The sequence below is a fragment of the Narcine bancroftii genome, chromosome 3 (genome assembly GCF_036971445.1).
Source record: "Narcine bancroftii isolate sNarBan1 chromosome 3, sNarBan1.hap1, whole genome shotgun sequence".
Taxonomy (NCBI): Eukaryota; Metazoa; Chordata; class Chondrichthyes; order Torpediniformes; family Narcinidae; genus Narcine; species Narcine bancroftii.
Window position 1 is genome coordinate 276,944,001 of NC_091471.1, and position 17,010 is coordinate 276,961,010.

A 17,010-nucleotide genomic window follows, 5' to 3' on the forward strand; every position below is an offset into this window, starting at 1 on the left:
TTCTCAGCACCTGGTCTCCTTCCCTCTGTCAGTAATTCCCCACCACCCCCCCCCCACCGATTCACCCCCAGCATATCTCTATGCGAGTACCACAAACACACTGCTCCTTCCCATCAAGGGTTCAGTCGTAGACCTGCCTCTAATTCACAGGTTCCATTTTCAACTCACTAAAAAAGGTGTGGCCTGACTCTTCAGTGGAGCACTGCAAGAGGGGCATCATTTGGACTCGTGGATGGAAACAATCTCACAGCTCTAGCACTGAAGAGGAGTGAAAATAACCTCTGCACCAAGGTCAACATTTTCACCAAGATCCTCATTTATACATTGGCCAACATTGTGAAAACAAATGGATCTTTATTACATTGGTGCTGAAGGAGCCCGCTGCATTTTCTCCGGAATAAAAGTGACTGTACTTCAGAAGTACATTTCATTTCTCAGATCTCCTTCAAGCCCTCCTCATAGAGACATGTCCTTGTATTTCCTATCGACTTCCTCCTATCACAACCCACATGAGGATTAACACTTTGCATCCAATTAATATTGACTTTGTATTTGGGTGGAAACTCTGAGCACAGGAGCCTCACGGAAGGTTGGGATCAATACCAGGACTGTGGCTCTACCTGTATCACCACAACCTCATGCTTCATTTCTCCACTTGCTTCCCATTTTCACCCACATCTGGAGACCGAGGTTTAGTAGGTAGCTGGAGTTTGGGACTTATGACTGGTCCACATTCCAGCCTCTTCTCTGGGACCCAGATCCATGCAAAGAATGTTTCTCTTCATAGGAGGGAGGGAACGATGATTTACCTGAAGGGAAGTGTCATGGTAGCAGGTTACTTACATGTGTTGTAGGCCTTTTTACGGGACAACACTTCTATCACATCTTTCTTCTTAAAAGTTTCGGGAACAAAATTTGCTTCTGCATAGAAAATGAGAGAAGAAGGATAAATGTTGCGACTGGAACCAAATGATTCACCAGGTCAACACCTGTGTCAATGATGCAACAACAACTACTTTTAGAAATGAGATTGTTAAAACACAATGAATTGACTCACCACAGAGAAAATCTGCTCGATCACATTGAGGTTAATATACACCAAGGATATGTCAACATTCATGGAGTGTGCAAAACACTTACTGTTTGGTTTCTGGGTCCCAAAGTGCAACTCCAGATCCAAGTACTTCACCATATCACTCAACTTGTCATAATCTGAGTCTTCTCCAAACTGAGTACAAAGGAAAATGATTTGTGGGCATTAGATGGCTGCATATCATTAAGGCATAACACAGAAATCCTTGCTGTGAACATAACGATGAGTTCCCAGTGCTCCCTTTCACAACAGAGGCTAATGTTTGTGTCATTGAGCCTGTAACACCACTCTGCACAAGTTAACGCAGGGAAGCACATTTCTTTTAACCATATAACCATATAACCACTTACAGCACAGAACAAGCCAGTTCGGCCCTGCTAGTCCATGCCGTAACAAATTCCCACCCTCCTAGTCCCACTGACCAGCACCCGGTCCATACCCCTCCAGTCCTCTCTCCATGTAACTATCCAGTCTTTCCTTAAATGTAACCAATGATCCCGCCTCGACCACGTCTGTCGGAAGCTCATTCCACATCCCTACCACCCTTTGCATCAAGAAATTTCCCCTCATGTTCCCCTTATAATTTTCCCCCTTCAATCTTAAACCATGCCCTCTAGTTTGAATCTCCCCCACTCTTAATTGAAAAAGCCTATCCACATTTACTCTGTCTGTCCCTTTTAAAATCTTAAACATCTCTATCAAGTCCCCCTTCAATCTTCTATGCTCCAGAGAAAAAAGCCCTAGTCTGCACAACCTTTCTCTGTAACTCAAACCTTGAAATCCTGTCAACATTCTCGTGAACCTTCTCTGCACTCTCTCTATTTTGTTTATATCTTTCCTATAATTTGGTGACCAAAACTGTACACAGTACTCCAAATTTGGCCTCTCCAATGCCTTAATCGAGGAAATAAACAGCAAACTGTAGATACAGCCTATTAGTCCCAAAGATCCCCACAGATATTGCCCCACATTTATCTCTTCCCAACTTTAGGACCAAACCACTTCAATCTCTACACACTCCATGGTCTCACTGTTTGAAGGATTAAACAGGGCAGAAGAGCAAAGCCCAGTGGCTCAATGCTGGTTCACAGACCTGACCCCAGATGGTTCCCTCGGAGTTCTCCACTTGCTCCCAACGCAGCCTCTTCACACTCATGTGACTGGATTCACTTCTCCGGTGAAAGCCACGGTGCAGAGGAGGGGGCCCTGAAGAAGCTGGCAAGGGAGGTGGTGGAGGAGGGGGGGGAAGGGGCTTTGACTGGAACTGATTAGAAGTGTAAGATGGTGGTGGGGGGAGAGGGGGTGGGGGTGGAGGGGGGATAACCCGCTTTAATTCTGAGATTAACGTGATGGGTTTTGCATCGTTGAACTGGATGGGTGGAGGGGGTGGGGGAGTTTGAGGAGGGGGTGGGATTGGATCTGAACATGAAGAATATGTCAATGAGCTTCCATCTTCACTACTGCTGACATATTCACTGGGACTGCTTGGGTCATTGGTGCCAAACATTTCCTGCTCATCGTGAAAGGTCATCTGTGGGAAAAGGAGAGATTAATCTCGTGAGAAAAAGCTGCACAATCTCTACTGTGACCTCTTTCAGGACCCAAGGGTGAAATCCATCTGGTCCAGGAATCATCCACCCTCAGGCCATTTGGCTTCTGAGCACCTTCTCCCTTGAAATAGTAACTGCACTCACTTCCCTTTCCTGACACTCTTTGACATCCGGCACACCGACAATGTCTTTGCAGTGAAGACTGATGCAAAATATTAATTTTAGTTCATCCACAATCTCCTTGTCTCCCATTATAATTTCTCCAGCAGCATTTTCTAGTGCTCCTATATCCACTCTCACCTCTCTTTAATTCTTGATTTCCTTGAAGAAGTTTTTTGTATCCTCTGATGTTATTTGCGAGCCAACTTTCATACTTTATCTTATCCCTTCTTATAAGCTTTTTAATCAACTTCTGTAAGTTTTTAAAAACCTCCCAATCTCCTATATTCCCACTAACATTGCTTCCTTGTCTGACCTCTCTTTGCTTTCATGTTGGCTTTGACTTCCCTTGTAGCCACGGTTGTGACATTTTTCTATTTAAATATTACTTCTTTTTTGGTCTGTATTTATCCTGCACCTTCCCCATTTCTTGCAGGATCTCTACCCATTGCTGCTCTGCCGTCTTCCCTACTCATGTCCCCTTCCAATCTATTTTGGCCAGTTCCTCTATCATGCCACTGTAATTCCCTTTGCTCCACTGAAATAACAACACATCCGATTTATTTTCTCCTTGTTAAATCTCAATCATATTGTTATTACTGTTCCCTCGTGGTTCCTTTACTCTAAGCTCTCTAATCACCTCGGATGCATTACACAACACCCAATCCAGTATAGCTGATCCCCTCAAGGGTTTATTGACAAGCTGTTCTAAAAGTCATCTTGTAGTCTTTCTACAAAATCTCTCTTGAGATCCAATCCCAACCTGTTTTTCCCTATCTACTTGTATATTAAAACATCCATGACGACCATAACATTGCCCTTCTGACACATCTTCTCTATCTGCTGTTACAAATTGTTGTCCACGTCCTGGCTACTGTTTGGAGGTCTGTGTATAACAGCCATCAGTGTCTTTTCACCCTTGCCATTTCTTAACTCTACCCACAATGATTCTATATCTTCTGATTTAAATGTCACCTCTTTCTAATTATTTAATGTTGTTCCTTACCAACAGAGGCATACTATATTCAAACAAAGAGCTGCATAAGTAGAAATGGTCAGTCAACCGCCCCTTTCACACTGCCAAGTACGTGTGGGTGGAACCAGCCAATTTAGCAGATCTGTTGCGGGTAATCTGGCAATGTGAAAGATCCCGACCAGGCAGGATGAGTAATAATCAACTAGGCTCTACCTCTTGGTGGGGGTAAGTATCAGAGACCGTCCGTGTTAACTTGTTAATCACTCTGTGGCAGTGTGAATGGTCTACTTGACTTACCGAGTACCATTAGTGATATTAGTGAGATTCATCAGACAGCCCAGCTGACTGCACAGTTATATTTCACCCCGTGCCAGCCATCAGAGCACCGTACATAATGTGCCGTCACTTGTGACATCACCACTGGTGGTGGGACTCCCTTAAAATGCCAGATTCCTGAAGAACCAGGCAAATCATGGTGCAGTGGGAAAAGCTCCCTGGGTGCAGCAGGCCTGGTAAGTTCACCTGCTTCCTAGGAGGGTGGCGGTGTGAAAGGACTCAACCTTTCAGAGCTGGACACTTATCGAAACAAAAGTGGGAAGGTGACATATCAGATATATAAAGGAGAGGGGATTGCCCATTTCTCTCCATGGACACTGCCTGTCTTGCTGGGACCTTCCAGCTTCTCTTTGATCATGGATTCCAGCATGCGATTTTTGTCATTCTCAGGAAGATGTCCAATTATTATAAGAGATAACATCAAAAAGAGGAACAGTTGCCTCTCTGGCCTGTTGAGTCTGCTCCACCATTTAATAAGATCCAATCGTGAACTCAGCTCCACCCACCTGCCTTTTGCCCATAACCCTTAATTGCCTTTCAATGCAAAATCTATGTCTTTCATACATTTAATGAGGCAGCCTCTACTAGTCCCTTGGGCGGAGAATTCCACAGATTTTCACTATATCTCAATGCGTGCATTTGTCATGAGCTCTGTTTTCAGGTTTGGAAAGCTTACTTCTTCGTAGTCATTCTCTGGGTTCATGAACTCCTCTGCAGCAGTCACCTTCTGACCCAGCTGCTCACTCAAGGCGTCTAGAAAGCGGTCTGTGTCTCGGCTGCGGGGTGGCCGGGAGAAGGTGAAGAGTTTCTTCCTGCGGTTTGGGGGGCTGTTCATAATCTCTGCGTTCTGTGATGAGAGGCTGGGACTGCCATCCAAGCTGACGTAGGGGTGGGAGTCAGAATTAGTTGGAGAGGGTTCGTTGTGGGGTTGACAAAGACAGGACTGCATTGGAAGGGGCTCAGTCTGCCTCAGTCCCAACCTTCGGCTTCCTGAAGCAAACACAGAAATAATTAATTCAGAAATTTGCTTCTTCGGCTTTTCATAAAATAACTGGCATTTAGCAGATACTCACTCATTTAACACTACAGTTCTGTGTCAGCCAAGAGCCTTATATGTGGCGCAGACACAGAATTTGTGTTTTTGTGAATGTACTTGGGTGGGATGGTCCGTGTAACAGTTAGCGAAACGCTATTACAGAACCAGAGACCAGGGTACGAATCTGGCACTGTCAGATTCTCCCAGGAGACGAGCAGGGATTTTCTCTTGGTTCTTCCCATCCTTCAAAATGTATGGGGCTCTGTGCTAATTGGTGTTTTTGGAGGGAACAGGCTTGTAGGCTTCAAGGGCCTGTTATCGTGCTGGCTTCTGTGAGGCTTTGTTAACCAAAAAATGTTTATTCACTATAAAACTGTACAAAGGAAAACTGTGCCGTATTTTTGTATTCTTAGCATCATTACTGTAAATTCCATTACTGAACATTCCATTACTACTCATTCCATTATTGTACATTCCATTACTGCACATTCCATGACGGCCCATTGCATTACTGTACATTCCATTAGTATATTCCATTACTGCACATTCCACTGCTCCACATACTATTACTGTACATTCCATCACAGAACATTCCATTACTGCACATTCCATTACTGAACATTCCATTACTGCACTTTCCATTACTGCACGTTCCATTACTGTACGTTCCATTATTGAACATTCCATTACAGAACATTCCATTACTGCACATTCCATTATTGCACGTTCCATTACTGCATGGTGGATTTTCCACAAAATCCAGAGTTGTACGTCCTGGGAGATATTGGAAATGTGAGTTTTAGACTGTCCAAATATCAAATTCAGTTTGTGAATGTCACCTTGGAGGGAGCCAGGAAGTGTATAATGGTTATGTGGAAATCTGACTCCCAACTAAATACCACACGATGAAATACGGAAATACAGAATGGCATTCCCTTGGAGAAAATTACTTACAATCTAAAGCGGAAACATGACACGTTCATTAAAAGTGTGGCAGCCTGATCTGAAATACATGGGCATGCAGACTGACTAGCTCCCCCTCCCAGTGAAATATGGATATTATAAAAACCTGTCCTAGCAGGGAAAGGATTGGAGTTAAGGAAATGGAACATGGCACAGGCAACATATGTTTTCCTTTAGCCCTTTTACAGTTAGTTTTATTTTAGTTTGTTTTTTCTTCTTTTATTATTTTCTTTTATTTTATTTAATTGGGTTATTTAGTTAATTAGGTTGTTCCTTTCTTTAGTGGGATCTGAACCCTACTTGTAGTTACTTGTTTAATGTTTAATCGGTCTGGTTATGTGTTTGGGAGCAAGGGGGAAACAAAACACAGACTCTGTACGTTTGATGAATGTTAACAAATATTGCATTGATTGTTGAAATTATTTTGCCTATGTAAAAAGTCCAAATAAGATATTCAGGAAAAAAAACCAAGCTGTATCATGTGGTGCACTGAGAACTTTAGATTACACAAAGTACTTTCCTTCATGTTCTTCAAACGGATCTAAAACATCCAAAAATCCTACTGTAATAAGGAACAGGGGCATTGTTAGTAAAGCGACTGCGGTATACCACATTACTCTCTGTGTCAGTATACTGCTATAATTCCACCATTCCCTTGATGACCAAAAGAACATAATTGGCTGCCATCACCTTGCATCAAAGTGAGCCACTGATAGGTGATGTTTAAATTCCAATTTAAATTCGCAATGGTTAGGCCCGTTCCAGATAGAATGCCACATCACAGGTAAGTCTGCCAAAGAATAAAAGGAATGAAAGTCCATTCCAAATGGGTCATCGTTCTACCTGAATGACTCAGCTGTTCAGCCGCTGGAGAAGTTCTGGGGATGGATGGTTGCATCTGTTTCCCTGAGTAATTAGTTACTCCACGAGCTTCAATTTCAGCATAGATGGGTGATATCTGTAAAAATAAATTTCCACCTCTGTCAAGACACGGAAAGGTAAAATAAGAACTCTGATTAGAACAACCTGACAACACAAATGGCCAAATCAGAAAAATGTGGAAAAGGGAGAGTGATGGAGAGTGATGAAGGGAGAATGACAATGAGAGATGGAGGGAGTGACAGTGAGTGATGGAGGGAGAATGACAATGAGAGATGGAGGGAGTGACAGTGAGTGATGGAGGGAGAGTGACAGTGAGTGATGAAGTGAGAGAGACAGTATGATGAAGGAAGAGTCATGGAGAATGATGGAGGGAGAGTGACAGTAAGTGATAGAGAGTGATAGTGAGTGTTGAAGAGAGAGATAGTAAGTGATGAAGGGAGAGTGACGGTGATTGATAGAGGGAGAGTGAGTGATGAAGGGAGAGTGATAGTGAGTGATGGTGAGTGATAGAGGGAGAGTGATGGTGAGTGATGTTGAGAGAGTGATGGTGAGTGAAGAAAGGAGAGTGATGGAAGGAGTGTGACAGTGAGTGATGAAGAGAGTGATGGAGAGTGATGAAAGGGGTATGATGGTAAGTGCTAAAGAAAGAGGGATGGTGAGTGATAAAGGGAGAGTGACTGTGAGTGATGAAGGGAGTGTGATGGCAAGAGATGAAGGGAGAGTGTTAGAGAGTGATGAAGAACGAATGATGGTGAGTGATGACGAGAGAGAGTTGGTGAGTGATGAAGGGAGAGTGACGGTGAGTGATGACGAGAGAGAGTTGGTGAGTGATGAAGGGAGAGTGACGGTGAGTGATGAAAGGGGAGAGATGGTGAGTGATGAAGAGAGAGTGACAGTGAGTGATGAAAAGAGAGTGATGGTGAGTGAAGGGAGAGTGACGGTGAGTGACAGAGGGAGAGTGACGGTGAGTGATGAAGAGACAATGATGGTGAGTGAAGGAGGGAGAGTGATGGTGAGTGATGAAGGGAGAATGATGGTGAGTGATAGAGGGAGAGTGACGGTGAGTGATGAAGGGAGAGTGATGGTAAGTGATGAAGGGATAGTGTTGGTGAGTGATGGAGAGTGATGGTGAGTTATGAAGGGAGAGTGATAGTGAGTGATGACGGGAGAGTGATGGTGAGTGATGAAGGGAGAGTGATGGAAGGAGTGTGACAGTGAGTTATGAAGAGAAAGTGATGGAGAGTGATGGAAGGAGTGTGACAGTGAGTGATGAAGGGAGTGTGATGGCAAGAGATGAAGGGAAAGTGTTAGAGAGTGAAGAAGAGCGTGTGATGGTGAATGATGAAAAGAAAGTGATGGTGGGTGATGAATGGAGAATGATGGTGAGTGATGAAGGGAGAATGATCGTAAGTGATGAAGGGATAGTGATGGTGAGTGATGGAGAGTGATGGTGAGTGATGAAGGGAAAGTGTCAGTGAGTGATAGAGGGAGAGTGACAGTGAATGTTGAAGGGAGAGTGATGGTGAATGATAGAGGGAGAGTGACAGTGAGTGATGGAGGGAGAGTGACGGTGAGTGATGAAGGGAGAGTGATGGTGGGTGATGAAGGGAGAGTGATGATGGGTGATGGAGGGAGAGTGACAGTGAATGATGAAGGGAGAGTGATGGTGGGTGATGGAGAGTGATGGTGCGTGATGAAGAGAGAGTGATGTTGAGTGATGAAGGGAGGGTGATGGTGGGTGATGAAGGGAGAGTGATGGTGAGTGATGAGGGGAGAGTGATGGTGTGTGATGAAGGGAAACTGTCGGTGAGTGATGGAAAAGGCAGAATGACCAAGGAATGAACTGACAGTGGGTAAGGGAGAGATTGTGTGGTTGGTTTCATATTGTGTGATAATGGGTAACTGAGTGGTGAATGTTGAGTTAAAGACTAGAATATAGAAATGGTTTGCAAGACAAATCTGGTGGTGGTGAACCAGATGGGATGTAAGTTGAGCTGTAGAGTGCATCAAGGCATATGTGGCTGGGTAATGTGATATAGATAGTAAAGAGATGTCATAGGTTCAGGACTTTCATTGGGAGGCAGGGGTATAATCTGCAAAATTAATCACGAGGAGTCTGAAAATACATTTGACTATCTCACGTTTCTGAGGTTGGGCGTTTCTGGTAGAGACGTGCCATCTCCTGACTGCCGCTCCCCAGGAGTTAGGTGTGTAAGAACCTCTCCTGCATCCCCTGGACCTCCTGCATAAAACAGGTATGAACAGCTGGTATAAAGTCATCAAAATATAGGAAATTGGACAGAATTGTAAGGGGATACATTATAAAGTCTTACATTGACGTGCATGAGGCATATCAAAGAGATTTTCCATTCCACAGAATTTAATATAATGGCCAGGGTGGCCCTTCCAATGCAGTACCGAGGGAGGGTGGGGTCTTTGGATTAAAATAATATCCTTTCAGCCCTCAATTGAATGTAAAAGCTTTGCCTCATTAAACAAACAAATCTCTGATGTGTTCATCGTGAGGAACAGGAATGTAAATCTGGTTTTGTTACTATCAATCACAATGCCAATTCAGCCCCTAAATAAATCTTCTGTCGCCCCTGAACTCCAATAAAGATCAGACCCCGTCCTGTCAAATAACACGAGCTGCTGCATCTCAAAGTCTCCTGCATTCCTCCATAAATTGCTTTTCTGGCTGAGTGCCAAGGTATATATTTCTTCTTAAAACAATGATGCATTCTTCCTTAACATCAATCTTTAATTATTAAATTAGGAAGAGGCGGACAGGAACCAAATGGTGTGTTCTCATAAAACAATCTCTCTTTTTTCATGCACTGGAATTCAGCAATTCAACCCCAAGCTCAACTTCAGACATGGACAGGAAATAAAAATCTATCTCTTGAAGTAGCAAACTGGATCACAAGCATTAAAGTGAATACATTGAGTAACAAAGCATTCACAAATAAATGGGGCTAGAAGCCTTATGGCACCTACAAATGCCTGTTGTAGGGTTGTGTCCAGCAGCCAAATTCTACTTCACACAAGGCTGTAAACATTCAATGTTACTGATCAACTCTTATGTGGTTTGTGAGCTACACAGTAACTTGTGGTGGGCTGGGAAGATGGTGAAGGGATCGAGATCAGTGATGGGACATGCATGTGTATCTCCAGCCATCAGTCATGCCTACCAACCACACCCCACTTTCTCACAGCTCTTTCCTTTGCTTCTGCTGGAGATTACAATCCTGCCTTTTCCTTTTACCTTTTCACCATCCCATGACTTCCCTTTCAGGTGTAATGGCCCAGGAATGCAGGGAATGGCCACGCCGTGCTCCTACCCGGGGCCTGACTGTCTGGTTATTATGTCAATGGTTTAAATGGCCTGTAGAAGGGGCTGGAAGTGCTCTTTTAATTCAGAGAACCAGTGAAGGTCTGTGCCCAAGATGGTGGCACCCACGTTTAGGGGAGTTGCATGCTCCAGGGGATCAGCGGATCAGCTCAGAGCACCAGAAGGGGGAATATTCATCCGAGGAGAAGGAGAAACCTGGGGGAGGACCCTTCAGGATGAAGACCACCGCAGCAGAGCAGCTCTGGGGCTGAAAGAACTGCACAGACTGTGGGCTGATGGACCTGATGGCTCAAGAGGTCTGTGAGGATACCAATGTTAAGAATGGCTCCCAAAGGGCCTCAGGCACTGAAAGCTTCCTGGTTGTATCGGAGGGTCAGAACTGAGTGCAGGTGTAGAGGCTGGGAGAGTGCTGGAGTCCAATCCACATACAGTATCACAGAAGGGACTCTTTCTTGCCTCTCATTTTCTTATTGGTGGGGACACCACTTTGCATGCCTTAACAGCAGGCAAAAGGTGACTAATTTTGTATATTACAGGACAATAAAGGAATCTTGAATCCTCTTCAAATTTAGTGTTTGCATTCAGTGCTGACAATGGTGGTGTCTTTCACTTTGGAAAGCAAACACAACCTCTTGGTGAAGATGGGAGCAATCTCCAATTGCCTGTCATTTTGATTTTGAATTCCACTCTCACTCCGACTTCAATCTTTGACCTTCCACGCTGTTTCTTTGAAGCCAAATGTAAATGAGAAAAAAGTATCTTACCTTCTATCAAGGCATGATGCTGTCCTTGGGACCCAATGCTGAAGCCAACAATTTTAGATAAGCAGCTGCTTGTTATCGGGCATTACAATTGGGTGGCACGGTTAGTGTAGCAGTTTAGCACAACACTGTTCCAGCACCAGCAACTGGGGTTTGTTCTGTCTGTAAGGAGTTTTTAACGTTCTTCCCATGTCTGTGTGGATTCCCTCCCACCCTCCAAAAGCATGCGGGTGTTGTAGGTTAGTTGGTGTACTTAGGGGGCTGCCTAAATTCTCTCTCCATGGATGCCAGCTGATTTCCTTGGTATCTCCTTTGCTTCAGATGGCCAGCATCTGCTGTGTTCACCCTCTCTCTCTTCTTGCCTGCTGGGTATTTTATTTCTCTTTAACTGCTTTCTTTCAACGATGCTGCAGAAGACCCTACCACGGACAACATCATAGATGCTGTCTAGCCTGCTGAGTCCCCCTAGCTTCTCGCTGTTTGCTCAAGATCCCAGCAACTGCAGCCCTGCAGTCTTTGTGTTTCACAGACATCTGTCTCTTCTTCTCTCCACCTCTCCCACTGCTGGCAACTTGTTCCACTTCCGATCAAGGAGCAATGACCTGAAAGGTTAACTACAGTAGAATCCCCATCATCCAGCACCTATGGGGATTGTAGATGCCGCATATGTGAATTTTCTGGTTAACTGAGGCTCACCTTTCCAATGCTAACTAGTACACAGTTACACAGTTGAAAAGATAAAAGACAACACAAAATGTAAAGTAATTTGAAAAAAAAGCAGTATTGTAGTATCTAATTATGTAAATTCACTTTAATCAGGTAATTCTCATAATTTACAAAATTTAAATTTGAACCCAGTCACTGGCACTGTAACAGTGCTGCACTAGCCATGCTGCTGTCATAATTAATCTGCCCTTCCCCAAGTTTGCAGATAAAGCCTTACTAATATACCTACTACTAATAAAGGAAAAGACTCTTACTAGGCAGGGATAGGGAAAACGTTGGGAGAGTCGCCCCAGTGGCAGCGGCCAGCTCTTCATGTTAGGGGCCACCTTCTCATTCAAACACAACTTCATTGAAACTTTATTCAAACAGCTGCTGCTCCCATCTTCACCAAGAGGTTGTGCGTTGCTTCAGAGAGCATTTACTTTTACAATTTTAAACTTTTATTTAACATTTTTTTATTCTTACTTATCTTAAATTTCATTTATTTATTTCCTCTATTTTTGTTGCTGGTTGTTTGGGTTTCCAGTTGACGGAATTCCGGTTAATAGAGATTTTACTGTATTTGCTCTTTACTGATGCTGCTTGACTTGCTGAACATTTCTGGCATTTTATTTTTTTGTTTTCATTGCAGAGCTTAGAATATGTTTGGAACAGTGCACCAGAGTTTTAAATGATCTTGCAGCGATACTACAAGACTAAATAAATCTTGACAGGAATGCATTGAAATGGCCAAGACAATGGAGGTACAAGAATCTTATGCAAGGCCAATGTAAATGATATATACCTGTCATGTTGTCATTTGAAGCTCGAGCTCGGACGCTACCCTGATAGACAGTTGAAGTTCGCACAGAGTTGAGGCGTGGACCTTCATTTATCAGCTCACTTTCCCCAGACTCTGTGTGAAGGAGAAAGGGTCAAAAATCATCAAAGAAATAAGAACCAGCACAGCTGCATTAAAATAATCATCAACAAACTCTGGGCCAAGTCTGCACAAGTGAGAAATCACTGGACCCCAATTTGGAGGAGTGAGAAATCACTGGGCACTAATCTGCGTGAGTGAAAAATCACTGGGCCCCGATCTGCAAGAGTGAGAAATCACTGGGCCCCGATCTGCGAGAGTGAGAAATCACTGGGCCCCGATCTGCAGGAGTGAGAAATCACTGTACCCAGTCTGCACTAGTGAGAAATCACTGGGCCCAGTCTGCACGTGTGAGAAATCACTGGGCCCAGTCTGCATGAGAGAGAAATCACTGTACCCAGTCTGCACTAGTGAGAAATCACTGGGCCCCAGTCTGCATGAGTGAGAAATCACTGGGCCCCAGTCTGCACTAGTGAGAAATCACTGGACCCAGTCTGCACGAGTGAGAAATCACTGGGCCCCAATCTGCACGAGTGAGAAACCAGTAGGCCCCAATCTATAGGAGTGACAAATCACTGGGCCCCGATAAGCATGAGTGAGAAATCACTGGACCCATCTGCAGGAGTGAGATATCACTGGGCCACAATATTCAGGAGTGAGAAATCACTGGACCCAGTCTGCGGGAGTGACAGGTCACTGGGCCCCAATCTGAACGAGTGAGAAATCACTGGGCCCCAGTCTGCAGGAGTGAGAAATCACTGGGCCCAGTCTGCATTAATGAGAAAAACAGCCCAGTCTGCAGGAGTGAGAAATCACTGGGCCCTGTCAGCACGAGTGAGAAATCACTGGGCCCAGTCGGTCTGAGTGATAAATCATTGTGCCCCAGTCTGCAGGATTGAGAAATCACTGGGCCCAGTCTGCACGAGTGAGAAATCACCGGGCCCCAATCTGCAGTGAGAAATCAATGGACCCCAATCTGTAGGAGTAGGAAATCACTGGGCCCCGATCTGCACGAGTGAGAAATCACTGAACCAAATCTGCAGGAGTGAGAATTCTCTGGGCCCCAATCTGCAGGAGTGAGAAATCACTGGACCCAGTTGGCAGGAGTGAGAAATCACTGGGCCCTAGTCTGCAGGAGTGAGAAATCACTGGGCCCAGTCTGCACGTGTGAGGAAAAACTGGGCCATTATGCATGAATGAAAAATCACTGGACCCAGTCTGCACAAGTGAGAAATCACTGGGCTCCAATCTGCATGAGTGAGAAATCGCTGGACCCAGTCTGCAGGAGTGAGAAATCACTGGACCCCACTCTGCACGAGTGAGAAATCACTGGACCCCAGTCTGCACAAGTGAGAAATCACTGGGCCCAGTCTGCAGGAGTGAGAAATCACTTGACCCCACTCCGCATGAGTGAGAAATCACTGGACCCCAGTCTGCACAAGTGAGAAATCACTGGGCCCAGTCTGCAGGAGTGAGAAATCACTGGGCCCAGTCTGCAGGAGTGAGAAATCACTGGACCCCACTCCGCACGAGTGAGAAATCAATGGGTCCCCGTCTGCACGTGAGAAATCACTGGGCCCAGTCTGCAGGAGTGAGAAATCCATGGACCCAGTCTGCATAAGTGAGAAAAACTGGGTCCAGTCTGCACGCGTGAGAAATCACTGGGCCCCAGTCTGCACGAGTGAGAAATTATTTGGCCCCAGTCTGCACGAGCGAGAAATCACTGGTGCCAGTCTGCACAGGTGTGAAATCACTGGGCCCCATCTATGTGAGTGAGAAATCACTGGGCCCCAGTCTGCATGAGTGAGAAATTATTTGGCCCCAATCTGCCCCAGTGAGGAATCACTGGTTCCAGTCTGCACAAGTGAGGAATCACTGGGCCCTGTCTATGTGAGTGAGAAATCACTTGTCCCCATCTGTGTGAGTGAGAGGGCTACAGAGATTGCCACATTGTGAAATTTGTAAGTACAGCACAAGTGAGTGAGAATAATCTTAGGTACATTTCATGTCTGAATGCAAAATCAGCAGACAGTACACCTGGTATTTGAGAAATCACTAGGCTGAGACCATTGATTTTTCATTCACTCATCCTGGAATCAGCAATTTCTCATTCACACAGTTGGAAAACATGAAGCACAGGGGACATACGAGTGAGAAATCTCCAGGCACATGATGAATAAAAAGATCATTCGGCACAGGCAGCATACACGAGAAATCAATGGGCATGTCCCACAAGTACAAGAATCACTGAGCATTGTTAAGATGTAATGAGAAATCTCCAAGCACTCCCGATGTGAGTGCAAAATCACCCGGAATAACTGAAGTGTGTGGGAGAAGTCAAGGTCACTGCCAGCCTTTGGGAAACTGGATGGAAACAAAATATGTCAGTGAGTTTTACTGGATACAACCCATATTTTGGCATTAAGCTACCAGACACTGCTACTGCGACTATAATCACAAGATATCGCCAGTGGTATGAATGAGAAGCCATCTGTCCCAGCCTGTACATCATGACGACTAGGGAGAAAGCAAGACATTTGGATTGGAATTGTCCTTTTGGGCAGACATACCATAGCATGGATTCAGAAAGGACATGATACATTTACCTCACTTACAGGTTCTTTGTGGATTCTAATAATCACTGCAGAAAGAGGGGAGCAGGTAGGTGTGGTTTACCTGGATTTCCAGAAGGCATTTGATAAGGTACCACACAAAAAACTTCTGCACAAGATAACAATGCACAAAGTTGAACGTAATGTATTGGCATGGATAGAGGATTGGCAGAGACAAAATAAAGGGGCGTTTCTCTAGTTGATATTCTGTGGTGAATAGAGTTCCTCAGTGGTCAGTGCTGAGCCCACAACTTCTCGCCTATACAAAAATGATCTGGAAGAGGGGACAGAGTGTAATGTACCTAAGTTTATGGATGACACTAAATTAAGTGGAACAACAAATTGTATGGAAGAGCAAAGAGTCTGTAGAGAAAAGTAGATAGGTTTAGTGAGTGAGCAATGATCTGGTAGATGGAGGACAATGTTAGTGAAGGTGAGGTCATCCACTCTGGAAACAAAAATAGTAAATTGGAATACTATTGAAATGGTGAATGACTGCAGCATGCTGTTGTACAGGGAGCCTTGGGAGTGTTTGTTTGACTCACAAAAGTTTGCAGGTGCAGCAGGTGATCAAGAAGGAAAATGGGATGTTGGCCTTTGCTAGAGGGATTGAATTTGAGACCAGGGAGGTTCTTCTGCAACTGTACAAGGTACTGGCGAGGCTGCACCTGGAGAACTGGGGACAGTTTACATCTCCTCACTTAAGAAGGAATAGACTGGCTTTGGAGGCCGTGCAGAGGAGGTTCAACAGGTTAATGAAAGAAATGACAGGTTAGCCTACGAGGAGAGGTTAAGCTGGAGAATGGGGAAATTGAATAGAAATGTAAAATTATGAAAGGGATAAATAAAATAGAGACAGGAAAGATGTTTCCCCTGGTAGGCAAGTCTAGATCTTGGGGACATAGCTCAAGATTCGGGGAGTAGATTTCGGATGGGGAAGAGGAGGATCTGCTTTCAGAGATTATTGAATCTGTGGACTTCATGGGCCAAGGAAATAATCGAGGCTGCCTTATGAAATATATTTAAGACACAGTGAGATAGAGTTCTGCATAGTTGGGAAATGAAGGATCATGGTGAAAAGGCAAATAGGTGAAGCTGAGTTTGTGGCCAGATGACAATGAATGATGGAGCAGGATCAACAGGGAAGATGGCAAACTCTGGCTCCACATTTTGATGTTCATAAAGGGAAAGGTATTAAACAGAGATGGTAAGAGATGGAAAGAGAGAAGAGACAGAGAGACAGACAGAGGGAGAAAGAGAGAAGAGGGATAATGAGAAAAAAAATGAGACAGAAAGAAGGAAAGAGAAATGAAGTGGCAGTGAAAGATCAATGGCATTTTTCCCAAAGAGGGTGGTACCTGACATGAAGGAGAACCAGGACTCCATCAGATCACATGATGTCAAAGGCAGTCACTCTTGCCTCACGTCTTGGGACCGCACAGTGTAATGTGGAGGGAATAAGACACTTATACAATTCATGCACATAGTGAATCTAGATGCTCTAACAGAGAGTGAATCCAGAGGCACTAACAGAGTGAACCTAGAGGCATCAGTAATCTGGGAACTTCCTGATACTAAAACTCAGTGAATCTGGTGACATTGACACAGTGAATGTAAAAGCACCTAGATATACTGTTACATTGGCAGTAAGGCACTGAACATGGAGGTGCTTCGCCTGCCCCAAAAGATGGGGCTGGCAATAAGA

The 17,010-nt window shown here is 44.5% G+C and overlaps 1 protein-coding gene across 2 annotated transcripts in view; it reads right to left on the reverse strand.

The window, feature by feature from the left end:
• grid2ipb (glutamate receptor, ionotropic, delta 2 (Grid2) interacting protein, b) overlaps positions 1–17,010 on the reverse strand; it is a 335,342-nt gene that overhangs the window by 40,787 nt on the left and 277,545 nt on the right. For both annotated transcript variants that reach the window (XM_069928210.1, XM_069928209.1), the window contains 7 exons: positions 12,619–12,729; positions 9,137–9,237; positions 6,957–7,071; positions 4,791–5,104; positions 2,187–2,624; positions 1,141–1,228; positions 844–921 (listed from right to left, as the gene is read on the reverse strand). In XM_069928210.1, coding sequence (XP_069784311.1) covers positions 844–921; positions 1,141–1,228; positions 2,187–2,624; positions 4,791–5,104; positions 6,957–7,071; positions 9,137–9,237; positions 12,619–12,729 — 1,245 coding nt within the window. The remainder of the gene's footprint in view (positions 1–843; positions 922–1,140; positions 1,229–2,186; positions 2,625–4,790; positions 5,105–6,956; positions 7,072–9,136; positions 9,238–12,618; positions 12,730–17,010) is intronic.